Source organism: Ambystoma mexicanum, chromosome 12 (genome assembly GCF_040938575.1).
Source record: "Ambystoma mexicanum isolate Mex_15411 chromosome 12, UKY_AmexF1_1, whole genome shotgun sequence".
NCBI classification, from domain to species: Eukaryota; Metazoa; Chordata; class Amphibia; order Caudata; family Ambystomatidae; genus Ambystoma; species Ambystoma mexicanum.
The window spans coordinates 88873566-88892211 of NC_090936.1; the positions used below are offsets into that span (position 1 = coordinate 88873566).

General features: G+C 42.9%; 1 protein-coding gene across 1 annotated transcript in view; it reads left to right on the plus strand.

Annotated features, from left to right (window-relative positions):
• Positions 1–57: 57 nt before the first annotated feature.
• Positions 58–18646, plus strand: part of ARMC10 (armadillo repeat containing 10) — a 224538-nt gene continuing 205949 nt past the window's right edge. The window contains exon 1 of the mRNA XM_069628061.1: positions 58–517. Coding sequence (XP_069484162.1) covers positions 283–517 — 235 coding nt within the window. The 5' untranslated portion in view covers positions 58–282. The remainder of the gene's footprint in view (positions 518–18646) is intronic.

Genomic DNA, 18646 nt, shown 5'->3' on the forward strand with positions numbered 1-18646 from the left:
GACAGAAGGACAATTGTTCTGGAAACTTTTTCATGTTATTTTTAAGGTGAATCTAGTACGTGTTATAACTGACTGCGTGTAGTGGTTCAGTTTCCATTGTGTATACCTCGCACAGGAACACGGCACAGTGAAGGGTTGACGGGGAAGGCCCCGCCCATTTTCTGTTTTGTTTTACGGCTGTCTTTAGTTCGCAAATGTTGTAGTCCACCTTTGTGTAGCCATGTGTTTCAGTAGCCAGGGCTTCTAACTGCAATAACAATCTCTGGGGACTGGCTATTCTGCATGGGTCGCTCCAGCAGGGGGTCGTTCATTCGGGCACTATTGGGGCTGGCTGTAGGCGGGGGCGCCCTTTATTGGCTGTATAGACAGCTGTTTAATGAGAAATCAAAAAAAAGGACACCACTGGAGCAAGATGGGGCAGGTGATATGAGCATGCCTCCGGTAGAGGCAGCTAGTGGCCTCCTACACCGAGTGGCCGGTATGGCAGTGGTGCCAAGTGTGCATCGACGACCAGCAGGTAATGATGTTAATTTAATTTTCCTGTCTCACTTTCCTATCGTTGTAGCATTCCCCATGTTTTGCTTTTTTGAACACATGACATTATTAACTGATTGGACCCTTATTACAATACTACTCATTCTAGCTTTCAGAAGTTCTCCTTGTAACTTATTTAACCAACAATATGTTCAACCGTACACGTTCCACAATTCCAATTGCCTTTTTTTGTATAGCCAGTCATTTAAGCCCATATGGCCCACTGTTAGTCTGGTCATTTTGTATACCCTCTTCTCGTTTCTGGATGCCTTAATTCAAATTTCTTTCACTATGTCTTGGAGATTATATTGGTGCCTTCATTTTTCTCCTTTGCCATTTCCTCTTGCTGTATTACTTTTAACCAGCTACTTCATTCCCCTCTCAAATAGGACTTCCGGATCTATATGAGCTTTTTGTTGACTTATATACATCTGTCTTCTAATTTGCTAAAATTTCATTCTGATTGGGTGTCCACGCCAACCGCACCACTCTGATGCTACTAAGGCTATTGGTAATAACACACCAAGGTACATGCAAAAATCTCACTAACCTGGATCGGAGGCTGCAGTAGGAAGATATGAGAATCCTCCTGATCACCCTACTCTCTCTTAGTGACAGTGTGCGAGGAGAGAGTTGGGCTTCCAGCGAAACCGTCTGCTGAAGGTAACCCTTGGATCATCTCCTTGGTACAGGATCTCTCAGTGGGCTGATGGGAAGGAGGCGAGTAGGTCACTGGAAGCGGGAGAATGGCTCTGCAGGAATATGCAAAGAAAGGATAAATAGATTACCAAAGGAGATCGGTAAGCAATAATAGCAAGAAGGGCAAGTGTTACCTTTACAATTTTGCCTGGCTTTTTGGACAGAAAGTCACGGTTCGTATGCATGGACGAAATTACCGTCTGTGAGCGGGTAAGTCTTGCAGCTTCGAGAGCCTGGAGATTAAATATGAAGTTAGAAAGTGGCCGGGTCTTTAGAGACGAGAACAGACTTGGTTAGACACCTACCCTCTGTGCCTGAAGTGAGCGCGGTATGCACAATGGATGGGGGCATGTCCTGTAGGAACCAGCAACAACTCTCGGTTCTGGGGGAAAAGGGTGGGCGTATACAGGTTCAGATGGTGCTGCAGTTTGTGCGAGTTTGGCTGAATGAGATGTGGATGCTGGGAGAGAAAAAGAAAAACAGGTTAGAAAGGACCCACAGGAGTAGTAGTGAATTGTAGTGGAAAGACAGTGCTTGTACCAGAGTCATTATTACTGTAAACTAGGATCAGCAGAGAGAGCAGTCCAGCGCTAGGAAGGGAACAAGAGGGAATAAGAATCGTAGACTAAGCAAGGAATTGTACTATAAGACAAGGTTTGTTCTAAAGTGAACTCACTGAGCGTTTGCAATGAAGAATGGCAACGCAGCGCTGCTCTGGTTTCTGAAATCCTTTGTCTGCTCCAGGGGGCGGAGTCAGCCGCAAGAGTGCTGACAGAGTGGAGCGCTGCAAGTGCTGCAGGATGTCATTTTGGGGGAATACAAACGTGCAGCACCAATCCGCTTTCATCTGTGCCACAGAGACCATCGTGACCTATTACCCATGACAGTATGCCCCCTCCGAAGGGATCCGCCACCGGGTTTGCCCGGATGACATGCATGAAATCGCCGGACCAAATGAGGGGCGTGCACCGCAGAGGCGGGTGCCCATGTCCACTCCGCAGGGGAGTACCCCTTCCAATCGACTAGATATTGCAGGGACCCCCTATGATACTTTGAGTCACAGATACCAGATACTTCAAATTCAGGTCCAGTGATGGTAGAGACAGGAGGGGGTCTGGCATGACCTCCCCGCTGGACCCGATCCCTTACATCCCATTTCAGTTGGGAGACATGAAACACAGGATGTATTCTGGACCACAATGAGGGTAGTTGCAGATGGTAGGCAGCCTCACCCCTTCGTCCTAATACCAAAAAGGGGCCGAAATAGCATGGTGAAAGTTTTGAAGGAACTAAATGGCGAGGCAGGAAATAGGAGGCAACCACCTTATCACTGATGCTGATCTTGGGTGTCCCTGATACAATGGATCTGCCTGGGGGATTCCTGAGGTTTTTGTGGATCTTGGGTACTGTGTAAAACAGGGGTACTCTCAGGAATGTGCCTCTTGTTTGCATATCCAACCTCTTTCCAATGCCTTCTCTACTTTCAGTTTGATGATGTTTTTTAACCGTGCAATGGGGTCCGTATCTAATTTCACCCATTGTATCAGAGTTAGACTCAGTCCTGGAACCTTTATCCAAATTCGCTGATGTGTATTGGAGACAGTTTGTGAAAACCATGAAATCATATATACAAGATACTACAGCAGTTACCAACCTAATAGAAGGGATGCAGCAACACTCCTACAAAGATACTTTGATAAGTTTAGACATTATATTGTTATACACAATGATACCACAGGATAGAGCTCTTGCCATGGTAGAAGAAATCCTATATGAGAACAGCACCCCTAATAATGCACCAAATTCTTTCATACAGTGGCCTTTAGAGAGGACTCAGACGGAAAATTACTTCAGATTTTTGGATACATTCTACAGACAGATCCACGGTACTGCTATGGGAGCTACAGTAGCCCCTAGCATAGCTAATCTCTATGCGCAGATGTTGGAAGATACACAAATGTCCAATGCCCTTAATCCATACAAAAAGAATATAACCTTCTGGAAGAGATACATTGACAATGTCTTGATTGTATGGAAAGGGAAAGACATGCAAGAGATAACGAATTTAATTGATTGGCTCGACAACCAGGATAGAGTCTTCAATTTACAGTCGAAACAAATGATTTTTCCATCAACTTTATGGATGTAACTATCTTTGAGGATGCTGACAAACAACTAGCAGTTAAACCATATCACAAATCAAAGAGAAAAATGCTTTACTGAACTTTGAAAGCTTCCATCCCAAACATATAAGAGAAAACTTGCCAATGGGACAATTTCTCAGGTTAAGAAGAAACAGTTCCAAAAAATCTGACTATGAGAGAGAAGCCAGGCTGCTCCAAAACAAACTCAAGAATAGAGGATAGCCTACAAGTTTACTTAAAAAAGCCTTCAAAAGGGCCAAGAATAATAACAGTCCCTTTTGGAATACAATGACAAGAAAAATAAAACAAAAGAGAAACTGGTGTTTGTAAGCACGTTTTCAGACTAGTGGAACAAAATCAAATTATGAAGAAAAACTGGAACATCACGAAGAAGGGGAAACAACCCTTAGATATACCACTGATGGCTTTTTTTAAAAGAAGCAAAAATGTGTGAGACCAAGTCACAAGAAAACACATCAGTTTAAAACCCCCAAAACAACTTAGCCTTCCATCGATATGGGGTATTGAATGATCTAAAGGTCACACAGCATGCGGAAATTGCAAATGCTGTGCTACAACCAATAGATCAAAAGATGTGGACATAGGACTAAAAACGAAATGGGTACAGTACGCTTTCACTAACTGCAACTCAGAGCTAGTGGTATATGCTTTTTGGTGCCCATGTCAACTTGTGTATATTGGCAAACCCATAAGAAAAATAAAAACCAGAATAAGTGAACACAGACGTTGTATACGTAATAGGATCATGGATGCACCCATGGTGGACCACTATACCACACAGGGATATACATGTGAAGAAATGCAATGGACAGTTATGTATAAAATACAAAAAAGTAAGACTAATGCAGATAATATAAGACTGCTGAGGAAAGAGCAAGAATGTTTTTTTGTTTGTTTCCTAAATGTGACAAAAATGATCTTAACAAAAATGTGGAATGGCATAAAATTTGTCCGTAATGCTTCTGTTTTTGGATATGCGTCTGCAACCATAATGTAACACTCTAAAGCATGAAAAATAGGCTGCAATAGGTTTTGACGCTCATTTCCAAGATGGCTGACATATTCTACATAGCCCATAATAGAGAGCGAGGTAGGCCTGAGCACTCTTTTTGTCCTGGTAACCTGTTGCTTAGCAACCGTCTTGCTCAACCAACAACGAGGAAAGCCGTCGTTCTAGTGCAGTGCGAGCACTCATAGCTGCGGTCTCAGCGAGAAGTCACGAACAAAGTGGTCATTCCTAGTAAGTATAATTTTGCTAGCCCCCACAAGTGCCAGACAGACGGTACACAAACATTCCGGGTATATAACCTCGGTATTCTATGTCTTCTAGTTGATCCGCATGATCGGCTAGAAGAGAGAGACTAGATAACAAGCACAAGACCAGAGACCAGACCATTTGCTAAATGGCTTGAACATCTGCACCAACAGATGAGAGCCATAAGATACAGTGCACTCCAACAACTGAACTTGTTACACTAAATTCTGTTCATATTTCAGACCCCTAAAACCATGCATGTTTTTTGTTTTCAGTAGTGATGAATGCCAGATGAGGCACGCAACGCGGGACATCTGTAATAGTTATTAGGCATATGAAGTAAGCCTTTAAGTGGAAGACTAATTTTGTTACTTAGGACGGTCTTACCAAAAATAAGGATCATTTAAAGTTCCCTAACAGAGAAGTTAAGAAGCATCAAAGTGCTCAATTGCTGAGAGAAAAGGAAACCTAAAAGATTGTAAGTCTCATTGTAGCATAGCTAAAAACACAGATTGCTGATGTAAATTGGATAAGTGCATAACGGTGTAGTCAGTTCAGTAGCCCCTTTGTATCTAAACCAAATGCACAAAAACAAAACATGTTGCGCATTACAGTTGGCGACCATAGCCAGATTACATCTCCAGGATATCGATTTGTATCACCTAAACTAGTGAACTCATGTAATTAGTAAAGCCAAGGCTAAATGAAATATATGACCTGAAGTGATTTATAACACTGCATTTTTAGCATTGTTTTTTAGTATGAATTGTTTTTATGTATATGTATGTTTTTAATGTAGGAGTAGTTGACACCACTGTCCTGTAGACACATCAGCACTTTTTTACTTCACATTTACTTATACATATAATTGTCTGTTTTTCCTGTATCAATTATTGTACAAACCGAATAAATGTTTTGATATGAGAAGTTAGAGCATTTCACCTTCTCTGTGTTTCAGTCCATTCAAGTTTCAAGGTGTTATGAAAGTTTAGAGTCCAGGGGTGACCTGACTGCTGCAAAAGTCCAATGTTTCTCCCATAGGACAGATAAAGGCATTTTCCCTTCCCCCAAAGGGATAAAAGGCAGAGCACAAAAGCACACGTCGAGCAAGGCTGAACGCACGAGAAAGCAGCCATTCCCGATCGGCAGTTCAAGCAGAGGAGAAAGGCGGAGAGACCTGGAGGGACAATGAAGAGGGAATTGCCCTTGCCCTTTGAAACTCTGATCCACAAAGCTTCCAAAAGGGAAAGCATAAGACCGGGAAGTCCAGCTGGCATGTGGTGTGTGTGACAGGTGTCAGCAGCACACAGTGCCCTCCCGCGCTGATAGTCAAAGCGGGGAGGAGTGCTTGCTGCCGTGGTGCCGTCCTTGATTTGCGAGACAAGAAAACTCCAACAGTTCAGCACAAGCGGGAAGTCGGAGAAGACTGATAATAAAACAGAACTGTGCTGGCCCCAAGTTTGCAGGCAGAAACCTTGTTGAACAATTAACTTGTATAATTCAACTTTAAAGAAACCCCATAAAAGGTTCAGAAGCGGAGTAGTCGGCATCGCAGGCCGCTCATTCGAAGGACTCTGACTGAAGCCCTTTTGTGTTGTGTTGTTTGGTGGTAACTACAAAGACCAAGAGGCCTTAGGAGACGCTGGTGCGAAGTGTCAAAGTGGCCCTACGAGGGACGAGCAAAACACCTCATACACTCAAAAGTCTTTGACACATAGAGGAAAACTGAACTGTTAGCTGAGGGATGCGTGGAAATTGGGAGCAGACAGTGATCTACTCGTTGAACATTGTGGCGACAAGTGTGAACCCGGCTGAGGGATGCCAGCAATGAATAGTGGTTGGAAAAGACAGTGAGGCTGTGTGTTACATTTTGAGTGAAAGGCTACAGTGAACCAGATTGAGGGAGGCCAAAATTGCAAGAAGGATCAGAGCCCGGCTGAGGGGGATCTAAGGGTCGAAGAGTAATCGCCCAGCATGAAACATCACCAAAGGAACTTTTGTTCATTGTTTATGGTTCAGAAGGTCTTCTAAGGCAAAAGACCTTGCCAGAAAGAGACCTGGCCCCAGAAGGTCCTGGCATTGTTGAAAGGAACTGTAACCTCATGCTGGCAAGGCCCTGGAGTGTGCTGTGCTCAAAGGTCCTGCCTTGTCCTGTGCTAAAAACATGGGGAACGGAGACCCCCTGCTATAACATCTTGACTTATCATTTGTGAACTTTTTTTTCTTATTGTTGGGGAGAATTCTCTTTATAAGGCTAATTTCCCAAACCTAGTGAGTCCCCCAGCAGCTTTGCTGGATTTTTGGGGGTTTTTTTTTTTCTCCTGCTAAGAGTGAGACTCTTTGCCTCCCACTCTTAGGCATGAATTGAGGTATGTCTTTGACTTTTTGTGTGCTTATGGGCTATGTTATTTTTTTTTTTTTACTCCATAGGGTATCATCTGTTTTTGTGTATGTGTTACACAGCACCCTCAGTGCAGTAATACAGGGGTGTCATAGTGACCCCCAAACATAGACTCCATACCCTGGGACTGACTACTGTCTCCCAGGGCATGTAAAGTCACCATTGACTTTACTAGTCCAAAATTGTGAACAGAACCAGTACAAACCATCATTGTGGAAGTACTGGAAGGGGTTAATTTGATTGCCCCTGGGTCTGTTTACAAGGGGGCACTGTCCAGTCCCCCCTTGTCAAGTTTCTGGCTGGTGGCAGTGGTTACCACGCAAAATATTCCACCGGAATATTTCATATGGGATTTTCCCATTGATTTTAAACGCACCACTTTTTGGTGCAATGTTAAAGATACCGCCAGTTTATTTATTTAATATTAAATCACTGGTTGGGTCTTTTTACCAGAACTCTTTTCTGAAAAGGCGTTTGTGTCCGTCTCTGTTACTCCAACCAAGGTCGGGCCCTTTGTTCCACTTTTTGGCGGGCTTCCCCACAGAAGCCCTCCAACTGGTGCCACTCTGTCTGGGTTCCACAGGATGTGTGGGTGGGGGAATTGGCACCCTGGACTGCGTTGCCTTAGAAACCCAAGTCACACTCTTTTCTGATTGGGCCAGTGGTGAGCTGCCCGGCTCACCACTTAGCATGTTTGAGTGACAGCGAGGCTGTTGAATGGGGGTTTTTCTGCATAAAAGCAGGGCTTTTGGGACTGGAACTTCAGAAGTCGCCACAGGACCTAAGAAATCCGAAGAGGGGAGAAGCTGAGCCATCTGCAATGACAACACCACCGGTGGAGCCCTGCTGCAATGACCTCACCACTTTCCCGAGGACAAGAGAAGATCTTCTGCTGAAAGAGTCTTCTTCCTCTGAGCTGGTGGGATCAACCAGTTTGCCATTTCGCCTTCCAGGACGTCTCTTGGTCGACCCGCCCGTGCCAAGCACCCCGGCGGCCGAATAGCCAAGCTTCACCACTGTGACCGCGAATACCAGGAACGCACCTTTTAACTGACGAACTCTGTGGCTGGTTTCTTCCCTGGGCAGTGCAATGACTCCAAATTTCCTCCTCGACGAGATCCTCTCTTCCCCTGGTCGAAACCACGAACTGCACCCGCTGCCAGGAACAACTGCCACCGCTGGAGCCTCCTCAACTTTAAAGGTACTGTGTTCCACTTGGCCTCCCTTTCTTCGGTTTGCTCAAGGTGACCCTTAAATCCTTGGCTTTCCAACTGGGTTGGCCCCCAGACCTTCTAACTTTATCTTTTGAACCACCCCAAACTCTTTTGAACATTTCTACAAAGACTTGAATGCATTTCTCAGCGGTGTGATCTTGGGCACATTTCACCTTGCTCCATTAAAAGTGGGCCTGGCCTATGAACTTTGGCTCTACAGTAGACTGTGCCTTCACTAACTTGTTTTGGTCTCTTAAAAGTGTTGGGAACTGTTTTATCTTTATGACTTGCCTTTTTCTCTCCCTTTTATTTAATTATTGGAGTGCCATCTAGGTTACGCGCTCACCTGTGTTTTGACAAAAAGTGGTGTTTTGACTTAGACTTGTCTAATAATTCTTAAGGGAGGTGTGTATAATTTTCTGATTGTGTTTTGAACTTGCTTTGATTAATAGTGCTAGTGTATTTTAAAGTGTGTGTTAAATAATTATATACTTTTGATACAAAACTCTGGTCAGTGTTTGCTTGTTCTACTGTGTTTTTAGCCCTATTGTGTATCCTCTGTATACTGCCTGACTCTTCTTGAGAGAAGTCTAACTGCTCAGCCACAGCTACCAGGTAAATCTGGGTGGTACAGACTGATACCAATTGGGTTTACTGCTTACTCCTGTAGCCTTAATCGTTTTGCAGTGGTCCCCAAGGGAACTGCACAGGATTCTGCCTAACACTTATGAACATTATCCAACACTCTTTTTGAAATTAGCTGTAAGGACTGGCAATAGTATTTTTTAGTATAGGCCCTTTTATTTGACAAGATGCCACTAGGACTGCCTTATTATTATTTGATGGTTGTAGCTTGCTCCCATCTTAGATTTAGGTTTAGATTAGGCGTCTTTCCAACCCATTTATTCAGTTAATAAACACCCTTGAACTGTGATCACTTGTGTCTCTTTACTGTTGCCACCATGAGTTCCTTACAAGACTTAAGATGATCATGTTCGGATGTCCACATTTAACCTTCTCTCGGTGGCAGCAAGAGTTCTTACCATTATAGATGTGGCCAAATTTGAGGGGTAGCTGTATGCCTAATAAATGATTGATTATGACAGTTTTCTACACAAACTCCAGGATAAGTAGCTTTAGAACGAGAAATCTCCCTCTGACAACAAGCCATTACACATTCTGGTACATATTCTGGCATCACTGACTTTTCTTCCTCTGAGGAAGACCAATACTGCCCCTCACCCAACAGTCATCCTATTCCCTTGGGGCCCTTCTCCTCCCAAGTGATCCTCCCGGCTAATACCACCCCCAGGGTTAGGATCAGGTAGCGGGTGCCTTCCCCTGCCCACCTGGCAGGAGACTTTAGGTAGGGTCTTTGTGAGGACCTTGCCCGATTCATCGCAATATAGATCTCTTAAAATAGTTGTGCTTCAGTTCTAGCCATTTTTTTGTATTTACATTTATATCATCTTTGGTCTTGTAAGTATAGGTGCTTCTCTGAGTACACAGTAGTGAAGCATGGGGGCTGTTTTCCGAAGATACCCGGATGTCCATGATGATGATAGGTTATTTATAACGCGCTTAATACCCAGAGGTTTCTAAGCGAGGACCCGGGGATCGAACCTGTGGTGCTCCGTGTCTTGCTTCCAAGGCGAGCACATTTCCCCTGAGCTATCCTTCCCGAGCCCCGAGCCATGTCCCTGGCTGTGGGTTACCATCTTGTTATTTACTATATATTATAATATATTGAACCATAGTTCTTTTCTGAACCATTTCTCTTTTATTCACCCGTTTGCCCTTAGGCCTAAGGCGCAGTAGAAATACATTAAACATATACAAATTAGACCAACATTCTTATATTTGTATTAGTTCTGCCTGCTGTAACTCGCACTTTGGGTTGTTTTGAATCTCATATTGTGGCAAATTGCATGTTTTCATGAGTGTATAAAGTATATTAGTAGTTACTGGTATGCTTCCACATAATATGAATGAATTAGGAGAGGTCTGTAGTAATGCATTAATATATTTGTCTGTACAATGTTCTTTGTAAGGCTGTTGTGTACTTCAGCCTTTCATGTACACTGTGGCTTTTGTGTCATAGTTTATTTTTAAAATAAATTCATACATTTTAGTGCTGATGGTCTGTGTGTGATAGATATGTGCTGTTTGTAGTTGTATAATGTTAAGGGTGGGAGGGTATGTACCATGCTGTATTTTTCTTTTGTGTAGGTGAGTGGTAGATGCAAACTGTGGTTAATTGGTGATTCCTGGATACACCGAATGCCAGAGTGCCTACAACTCCAATTTAGATTAGCCAAATATTGATATTCTGTGACATGAACATTGAGTGGCAAAGTGGGAGATCATAGTGATCCGTTGTGAATGACATTGACCAGAAATAAACCTTGGATATATGAGAGACACAATTGAGACTCATGAGGAGTGGCTTGATGGCCTTATGCAGAGACATCCAAGGTGTCGTGGTGTATTTTTAACAATTGCAGCTCACATAAAAGTGCAGGTTTACCACAGCTATCTATCAGAAAATTGATAAAGCATGGCAGAACATAAATCTCTGCCATGATGCAAGATTATGGAATGTCAGCGATTTGAACACTTAGGATTTCATCTGAAGGAATGTTGATTGTTGTCAAACATTTACAAATATATACAAACATCCGTAACCCTTCATATTACAACTTCATAATAAGGGACAAAACCAGTAAAAATCCAGTAAAAACAATAACATACATATGATGTGTTACTAAACCTCTTCTCTAATCATTGTACCATTTGACTGTCTAGTTCTTCAACACCACGCTCTTCTTAAATATATCTTGCAACTTCAAAGGCAACTATACTGGAGTCTCTAGAAAAGTTATTTTTCAATGGTTCTTGAACAATAGACCACATTTTGGTCACAAGCCAGACTTTCCTCAGTGTATAAAACGAGCATAAAAAGCAGCATGTATTCAATGCAGGTAGGATATTGCCAGCGTTTGTTTCCAGTGAGCCACAGTTGCTGCTAGGGGCAAGATCCCAAAGCACATCTTGATCCTGACTTCCAGGGTTTTAGATGCAAAAGGGTTTATAGTGTATAGAAGCCTCTATTTCCGGTGAGTTATTTACATCGACAGAACCATAAAGTATGTTATCACTCCAGCAGTTACCTAGCATGGAGCCAAATTACCAATCTTCTTAACTAAGACTTTGATCATGTGAAGCTGATCAATCACTCTGGATCGGCCCATAGGTAATTTAAATCAAGATTATATGCCATTGGGTGGATGTACCTTGGTAGTGCTTTTTGATAGAGGAGGAGATTGTTCACTAGTGGCGCAGAGGTCCATATTTTCAACCTGTACATTAAAGGTTTCAGTTTCACAGCATGCAGAATCTCCATCATACCCAATTAAAACTGAAGGGAGATAGTTGGAGCAGTACAAGGTACAGTTAGGATGGATTTAATGCTTTTTCTTTACGTTCCATTAATGTAATATTCCAGGTTCCTCAAAGGTCAGCCCCATAAAGTGATGCTGACAGTGCCTGAACGCAGTACACTTAATATAGCAGACTCCACGGTTTACCCCTTAAAGCACTTTGCCAAGCATCTCGCCAGTCCAGTCTTGAGACCATCAACGCGCTTTGTCTACTTGGGAAGACCAGGTGCGTATTTGTGAATGGGCACTCCTAGGAAATCTAAATACTCCCCCCTTCCCACCCTAAAATCCAAGTGTTGGATGTATCTTAAGTATTTTCCATGTATGAAACACCATCAACTTAGTTTTGATAATGTTTATCTGTAGGCCTCTAGATGGGGAAGATGCAATAAAAGTGATACAGCTACCTCTGGTAGCCACTCATTGTTTTGGAGATTAGAACTGCATCATCAGCAAAGAGCAATATCCCTATTTGTCCTCTGCCAAGATTAGATGCATCTGCTTCCGGTTTCTGGAACTTCACTTTTGGAGTGTTATTATTGAGGAAAAACCGCAGGGGGGACAATACAGCTACCTGCCTGTCCTTGACGATGGAGAAATGTAGCATGTTTCCTCCACCCACTCTACATCTGCTATTGACCAGGCAGGGTGCAAACATTCAAGTTGCACGCTACTAGCCAGCCATAATAATAGTCACTTTCCAGTGCAACTGTATACATGCAAACACCACACCATTTCATACTTGCCAAGAGTCAAATATCACTAGCCAAGCTACTTGCAAGGGCAAAATTGACACCCTGGATCAGTTATTAGATATAAATTGATAGCCAAGATATCATTGGAATCTAAATCAAGGTGTTACTTTTGTCTTTAGGGAAAACCATACTTTAACCCCTCCACTAGGTCATCCATGGGGTCCCTTCATTGCTGGTAAGTGGTAGGCGCTATAATCCTGTTTATGGATCAGACCAGCAGTTCCGCACAAATTATATGGTAAAAGTTGTTCATCTGCTTGGGAACTGGAAACAGTTTTATTTTAAAAATGAGATATTGGGAGTTTTAAAAGCTGGTTGTCTTGAATTTTAATGTTGTATGCAACAATTAATTTTTTCATTAAAAATGGTCCATTTAGTGAATTTGATATATGTTAATGCATGTGTATTTTGGTGTAGTGTATGGATTGCGAGGTGCAGTGCGAAGGGTGGGTAGGACGTCCTTTCATCGCAGGATGTTTTTTCGCAGGGTTCGTAAGTGTGCTAAGAAATCCATTCATTAACAATGTATTGGTATGCGCAAACAAGGGTCAACTATGTATCTAAGACGTTTTTAGGACCATAAGTTTGTATTGCATTGCATGAGTGAACTTCGGTAGTGCTGATTAAAATCTTTGTTCTTCCTAAAATGTTCTTTCTAGTATTGCATTGCAAATAATGTGACACAGGGTACTTCGATTGGTTATACTGTTCATACCGCGGTTCCTGAAGAGGAGTTGTTTATCTGGAGATGGAGCTCTTTTTGTTTTGATTTTCCTGCTGCAGACCCTGTCTCTGGAACAAGTTACCAATGCAGATTGAAATGGCCCCCCTCCATCCTACACTCTAGGAAGGCCCAGAAGACAGATGTTCTTCAAATAACATCTTGCAAATCACTGATTGCTCCGCTCAGTCCTAATTCGCACCCAGGGAAGGGCACTCAGGCATTTGGGTAGTTGAAAACAATTGTCATGAGGAGACAGAGCAGCGGATATGTCAATGGAAATGTGCACAAGATCACACAGTGAGTAGACGCGTATCAAAAAATATGCACCCTAACACCCAAGATGTGCAAGTAGAATGTGATATGAATGCATATGACTTGAAATGGGAAGCACTTAGAAGCTTCTTATGATTACAGTGAAAGTCTGCAAGCTACTCGCCCCCAATTACACTCTTGATGGTATTATAGTAGATAACTTAACCATACTCACAAGGACGAAAAACACCACTTGGAATGTCGGCGAAGCCCTCAAACCTTGCTGATCACACAGGGACCCAGAAAGGCTATAACGGCCACCGGAGGATAACTCGCAAGAGACGAGTAGGAATAGTGCTTAAGAGGCAGTGAGAAAAACCTAGTCATACACCGTGGAGCTAGTCACACCAGCACATTACACATAACAATCAATAGGCAACCAAGAGAGAAGTGCAAAGGAAAACTAGGAACGGATTTCAAGGAAGTCTGGAATGGGATCAGGGAAAACGAAATTGGAAGCCCAAAACACTCCACTCCCCACTGAGGGAAGGAAAAGCGTACACAAATGATAATTCTTCAATGAGGGGAGTCTAAAGGATCAGGTTGAACTGCAGAACAGAGCAGGGTCAAAGAAATATAGAACACAGACAAATTGGGCTGCACAGGAAAGAAAAGCACTGGAAAGTACTGACTGCAAAACAGAGGAAGCTAGAAAGGGGATCCAGGAAGCAGAACGTACTATTAAGCACACTAAATTCCAAATCCAGGAACAAGAAACAGGGAACTAGATACTTAGAATAAAGAACCAGGAACAAGAGCCCGGCTAAAAGCAGGAACAATGTAACAATGACCAGCACTGGACAGAAACACGCTGAGGCTTTTAAAGCTTTCTTATGTTCACACGCCTTAGGTGTGATGCTTGCTAGCACTTGGAGCACAGGTGTTCCTTATCCTCTGCCCAACCTTTTCCTGCAAGGGCAGTTATGAAGCAGTGGACAAGGTATACTGGGAAGCATCGTCTTGGAAAAAAAGCATAATGGCTGCCAAAAACCCCAAATGGGTCCGGAAGGGAAGCAAAATGGAAAATGGGGCTTTGGATCTCCCAAATCAGCACAGCACTGGATCGTAGGGCTCAGAAGGTAAGTGCAGTCCCCAAATAATGCCCACAAGTGGCGGGAATACGAGCGAATGGAGCGAATCGTGACGCTGCTGGCAAGAACTGCCAGTATCTGCCCACGGTACACCAGTCACACACAGGCATTTTCTTCCCCCCTGTCCCTTGGCTCCTGGTCCACCCTTTTCCCTCCACTCCCGCCCCCACTTCATCCCCAACCCTCCCTCCCTCCCTGCCCACCAACTTATCTGGTGGCCTGTGGCATCAGGCTCCAGCTGCAGTGCTCCCTTGCTGTCCGTGGCCATATTACCTAGGTAACTTACTGTTACCCCTTCTTGTAGACTATAGCTACAGATGCCCTGCCAGAAACCAGCGCAGCCACCAAAATAATTTCAAGTTCAATCGCTGACACTACCAAGGTAGGCTGTTAGCATGCAGACTCTATGCAGATTAATTTGTATGTCAGGTCACCCCCACTCAAGTGTCATCTGTCCCTCTAGGTGCTCACCCTTCTTTTTGAACTTCGTCCTGATGACAGTTCGGACCCTTCACCTGCGAACAATTCAACACAAGTGAAGGTTGACTCCACCCCGAACCAGAAACATTATCATGTGTTGACAAGCATAATATACTACTAGTTCACAAGTAGTATTGCATTTTGCACCATAAACTTATACTACTAACCCTCACTCACTGAACTGTGATGTTTAAAACAGTCTGCAAATGTCTTCTGAAAGCCCAATGTGGCCTTACATGTGAGTTTTTAAAGGTTCAACAATTGTCTTTTCCTTTCTGTACGAACCTACAGCTAATAATGTCTGAATTTATGATTAAATTGAATCACCACAAAATTACCTTGCAATCAATGTGTGACCTGCATCAGCTAGGATTTGTATAAACTAGCTATCTGCCCCCTTCGTGCCTACAACTATTGCATGGTTTTAACCGGGGTAGCTGTTGACTCTTCTCCTTCTCACTGTGTCCGTGGCCAATGCCATTGAAATAGAAAAGGGACTTGGTCCCTTTTTTATTTCCTGTGATAGTGACCATTTTGATGTATTATTTGTTATGGGAGATTGGGTGGGTACGCGCATTATGTGCGGAGCCCATCCCCCGGCCAAAATAAATGTGAAATGTTTGCACCCTGGCCAAAGAAAAGCAAAAACTATTCTTGCGAATGGGAGCACCAACCTACCTAGGCTTGTAAAATGTCGTTTTTCCTAATGCGAACTCTTAAGAAACCGAAGAATGTATTTTTTTGGCTTTTTTGCGACATCTCACAACTTCACCATATTCGGTCTGACAAATTTGCTGAAGATCCATCCACGGGTTCAAAAGCTGTAGGGAGGCATTATAATCTACATATAAACTCTACTTCTTACCACCTCTGAAATGTGAAGTGGCTTTAGTTTCTTTGCATACTTTCCAGCTTAGCAGCTGCCGGGTAATGGGGGTCGGGATTTCAGTATTGCGCAAAGGTGCAGTTTTAGTAGGGGGCGACATTATAAAGACACAGTAATGGAACAATACTGTTCAACTTCCCTGCGGCTTCTAAGCACTTCAACTATTTGGTATGACAGCTGATTTGAATGAAGGTATGTGAGATTAAAATAAAACTAAAAATGTAGTACTGACTGCTCTGCAACCAATAGAATTCTACTTCTTCCCATTCTGATCCGACAGATGGTTGAATAGTAATAGTTTTTAAATGCATTTTATTTACTCTCTTGATCAATCTCTTTTCTTAAATTAAAAATGTGTATACGTTTTAATCTCCTTTCCCTTCCAAGCACTAGCCTGTCTCTCTCCCTAAAACAACATAGCTTCACCTTATCTTGTCGAAAGAATAAACAAGAGACTCCCTGCCCGCCCCATGAGATCTGCCAACGGCCACACCTTAGAGATCCCTAGATTTAAACGCACCACAGCTGGTGGCTCTAGCTTCCCGGTCATAGCTGCGCAATCCTGGAATGCACTCCCCTTAGTTCCCAGAACAGACCAACCATATTCCAGATTTAGACGGAAAGTCCTCACCTGGATACAAACTAACGACTCCTAAACCTGTTGCTATCGACTCCCAAACCCATCTCTTCCTGTACTTAAACCATGACTGCACTTGCTACCTAATGCCTGTCAGGCCTTACCGCTCTCAATGTATCTATTACTATTGCACCATTCGACTATAATCATGTAATACCTATTTGTGAGCACTAGTCTCTTTATAAACTATGTGGCAGTAATTCTGTTTATTTCCTGTATGTACGTACCCTATTTACTCTGTAACTAACCTTCAAGTATACTTGTAATGTTTCGCCCAGCTACCTGAGGGTTCGGTGTGCTTTATCAAATAAACAAACAAACAAATTTGAAGTTGGGGTGGACGGCTTTGTGTACAATGGAAAGTTGTGTCCCCTGTTGTATCTCTATGAGCAATGCAAGGAAAAGGAAGTGTCCACGGGCTGTGGATCACTCGCGCCCCATGCACACTCAGGTTATTGCCAGTGGCAATCAATTGTTCAAAATGTTTATCTAATACTGTTGAGGATCTGTTTCAGTACTCCATTTCTAGTCTGAACTGCTTACACAGAAAAAAGGAATAACTTAAAGTTGACTTAGAGTAACTGGCTAATTAGCCACCAACTGGGGTTATCTCAATCTGCACTTTGGAAATAGTCATTTACACGCTTTCTTAATCTGTAGAGGTAATAATCATGCAGTCACTTGGTTATTGATTTCAGTAGAAAAATACAATTTTATTAATACATGCCAGTTTATATTCAACAATATTACCAATTGTTGATCATCATATAGTGTCATGTCTGCAATCACAAAATATATACATTTTAGGTACAGTAGAGGCCTAACTACTGTTCCAAATAGCTCAACGCGTTTCGGGAAGTAATTTTCCCTTCTTCAGGAGCAAAATATTCTATGTTAATAACTTTCAAACTTCATGTTTTCATAATCTGGGTACTTCCGGGCAGTCTGTTTCCCTCTCTCATTGGTGCCCCTTCGGTGTGTCTCCGGCTGGAGTAGTCAGTAATCAGGGTGGGTGACCCCTCTAGTATAGTGATTTGGTCCCGGGTAGAGGCTGGAGCTGAAGAGTTCCCTTCATGTGAGTGAGGTCAGGGTATGCAGTGGTCAGTCAAGTACCCAAATGGTGGGGGGAGGTTAGCTTGTCAGAGCAGGCGCTACCTCTTAGTTGCAGGTAAGTGTTCCGGGAAGGAGTCCGCTCTCTATGAGCAATGCATAGCGCCCCCCCTACCCTCTTTAGCACTTATAAAGTAGCTCTCCTGGACGTTCTTGCACAAGATGGTGCAAGAACGCTTCCATGGATTAGCTATGTATTTGATTTGACTACAAAACCTGGCCTCCCCTCAATATCTGCCATCGTACACTGAGAAACCTTGATTACGAAAGAGCATATTAAGCAGAAGTACACAGATTGGTATTATAAATGAAGGTTCTCGGTGATGGGCCCAGCTGGTACATATGCAGTGTAACGTGAGCTTAAACACTCTGTTGGTCAAGAAAGGTATTTAACACTTATTCAAGACAGGAGGCACAAACCCTATTTTTCTAAATTAGACTAGGGATACTCCCACTCGCAGTGTTCCCAAGTTCCTGGGGCAGAGGGAATACCCCAGTGTGCAAAATTTGTGGGGAAGGGGTTGACAATTTAAAATACTGTTTCTCTGCCCCCTGTATTGGCATCTGCGGCATAAGTGGCTTGCCCTATCTATATAAAAAAGTATACTATAAAGAGTATTGCAGTGTCCCTAAAGGTTTTCTTATGCAACCAAAACAAAGCAGAGCTCCAGGCTCAATTGCAATATTTGAAAAGAGCCTGGCGACTAAAAAGGGTATTTGATGTTTGACTGGCTTGCCAATTATTGTTTTAACCTATTTATATCAATGACATTTTGCAATGTATTTATTTATTTATTTGAATTTCTAAAACTCACAAACGGCCCTGAGGCATCGTGGAGCTCTTACAGTACATTCACTTAGATACAGCTTAAAAAAAAAAAAAAACGATTCTTGAAAACAAGATTGCAAAGGTTCAAAGACTGTGTTGTAAGTGTTCCATGGT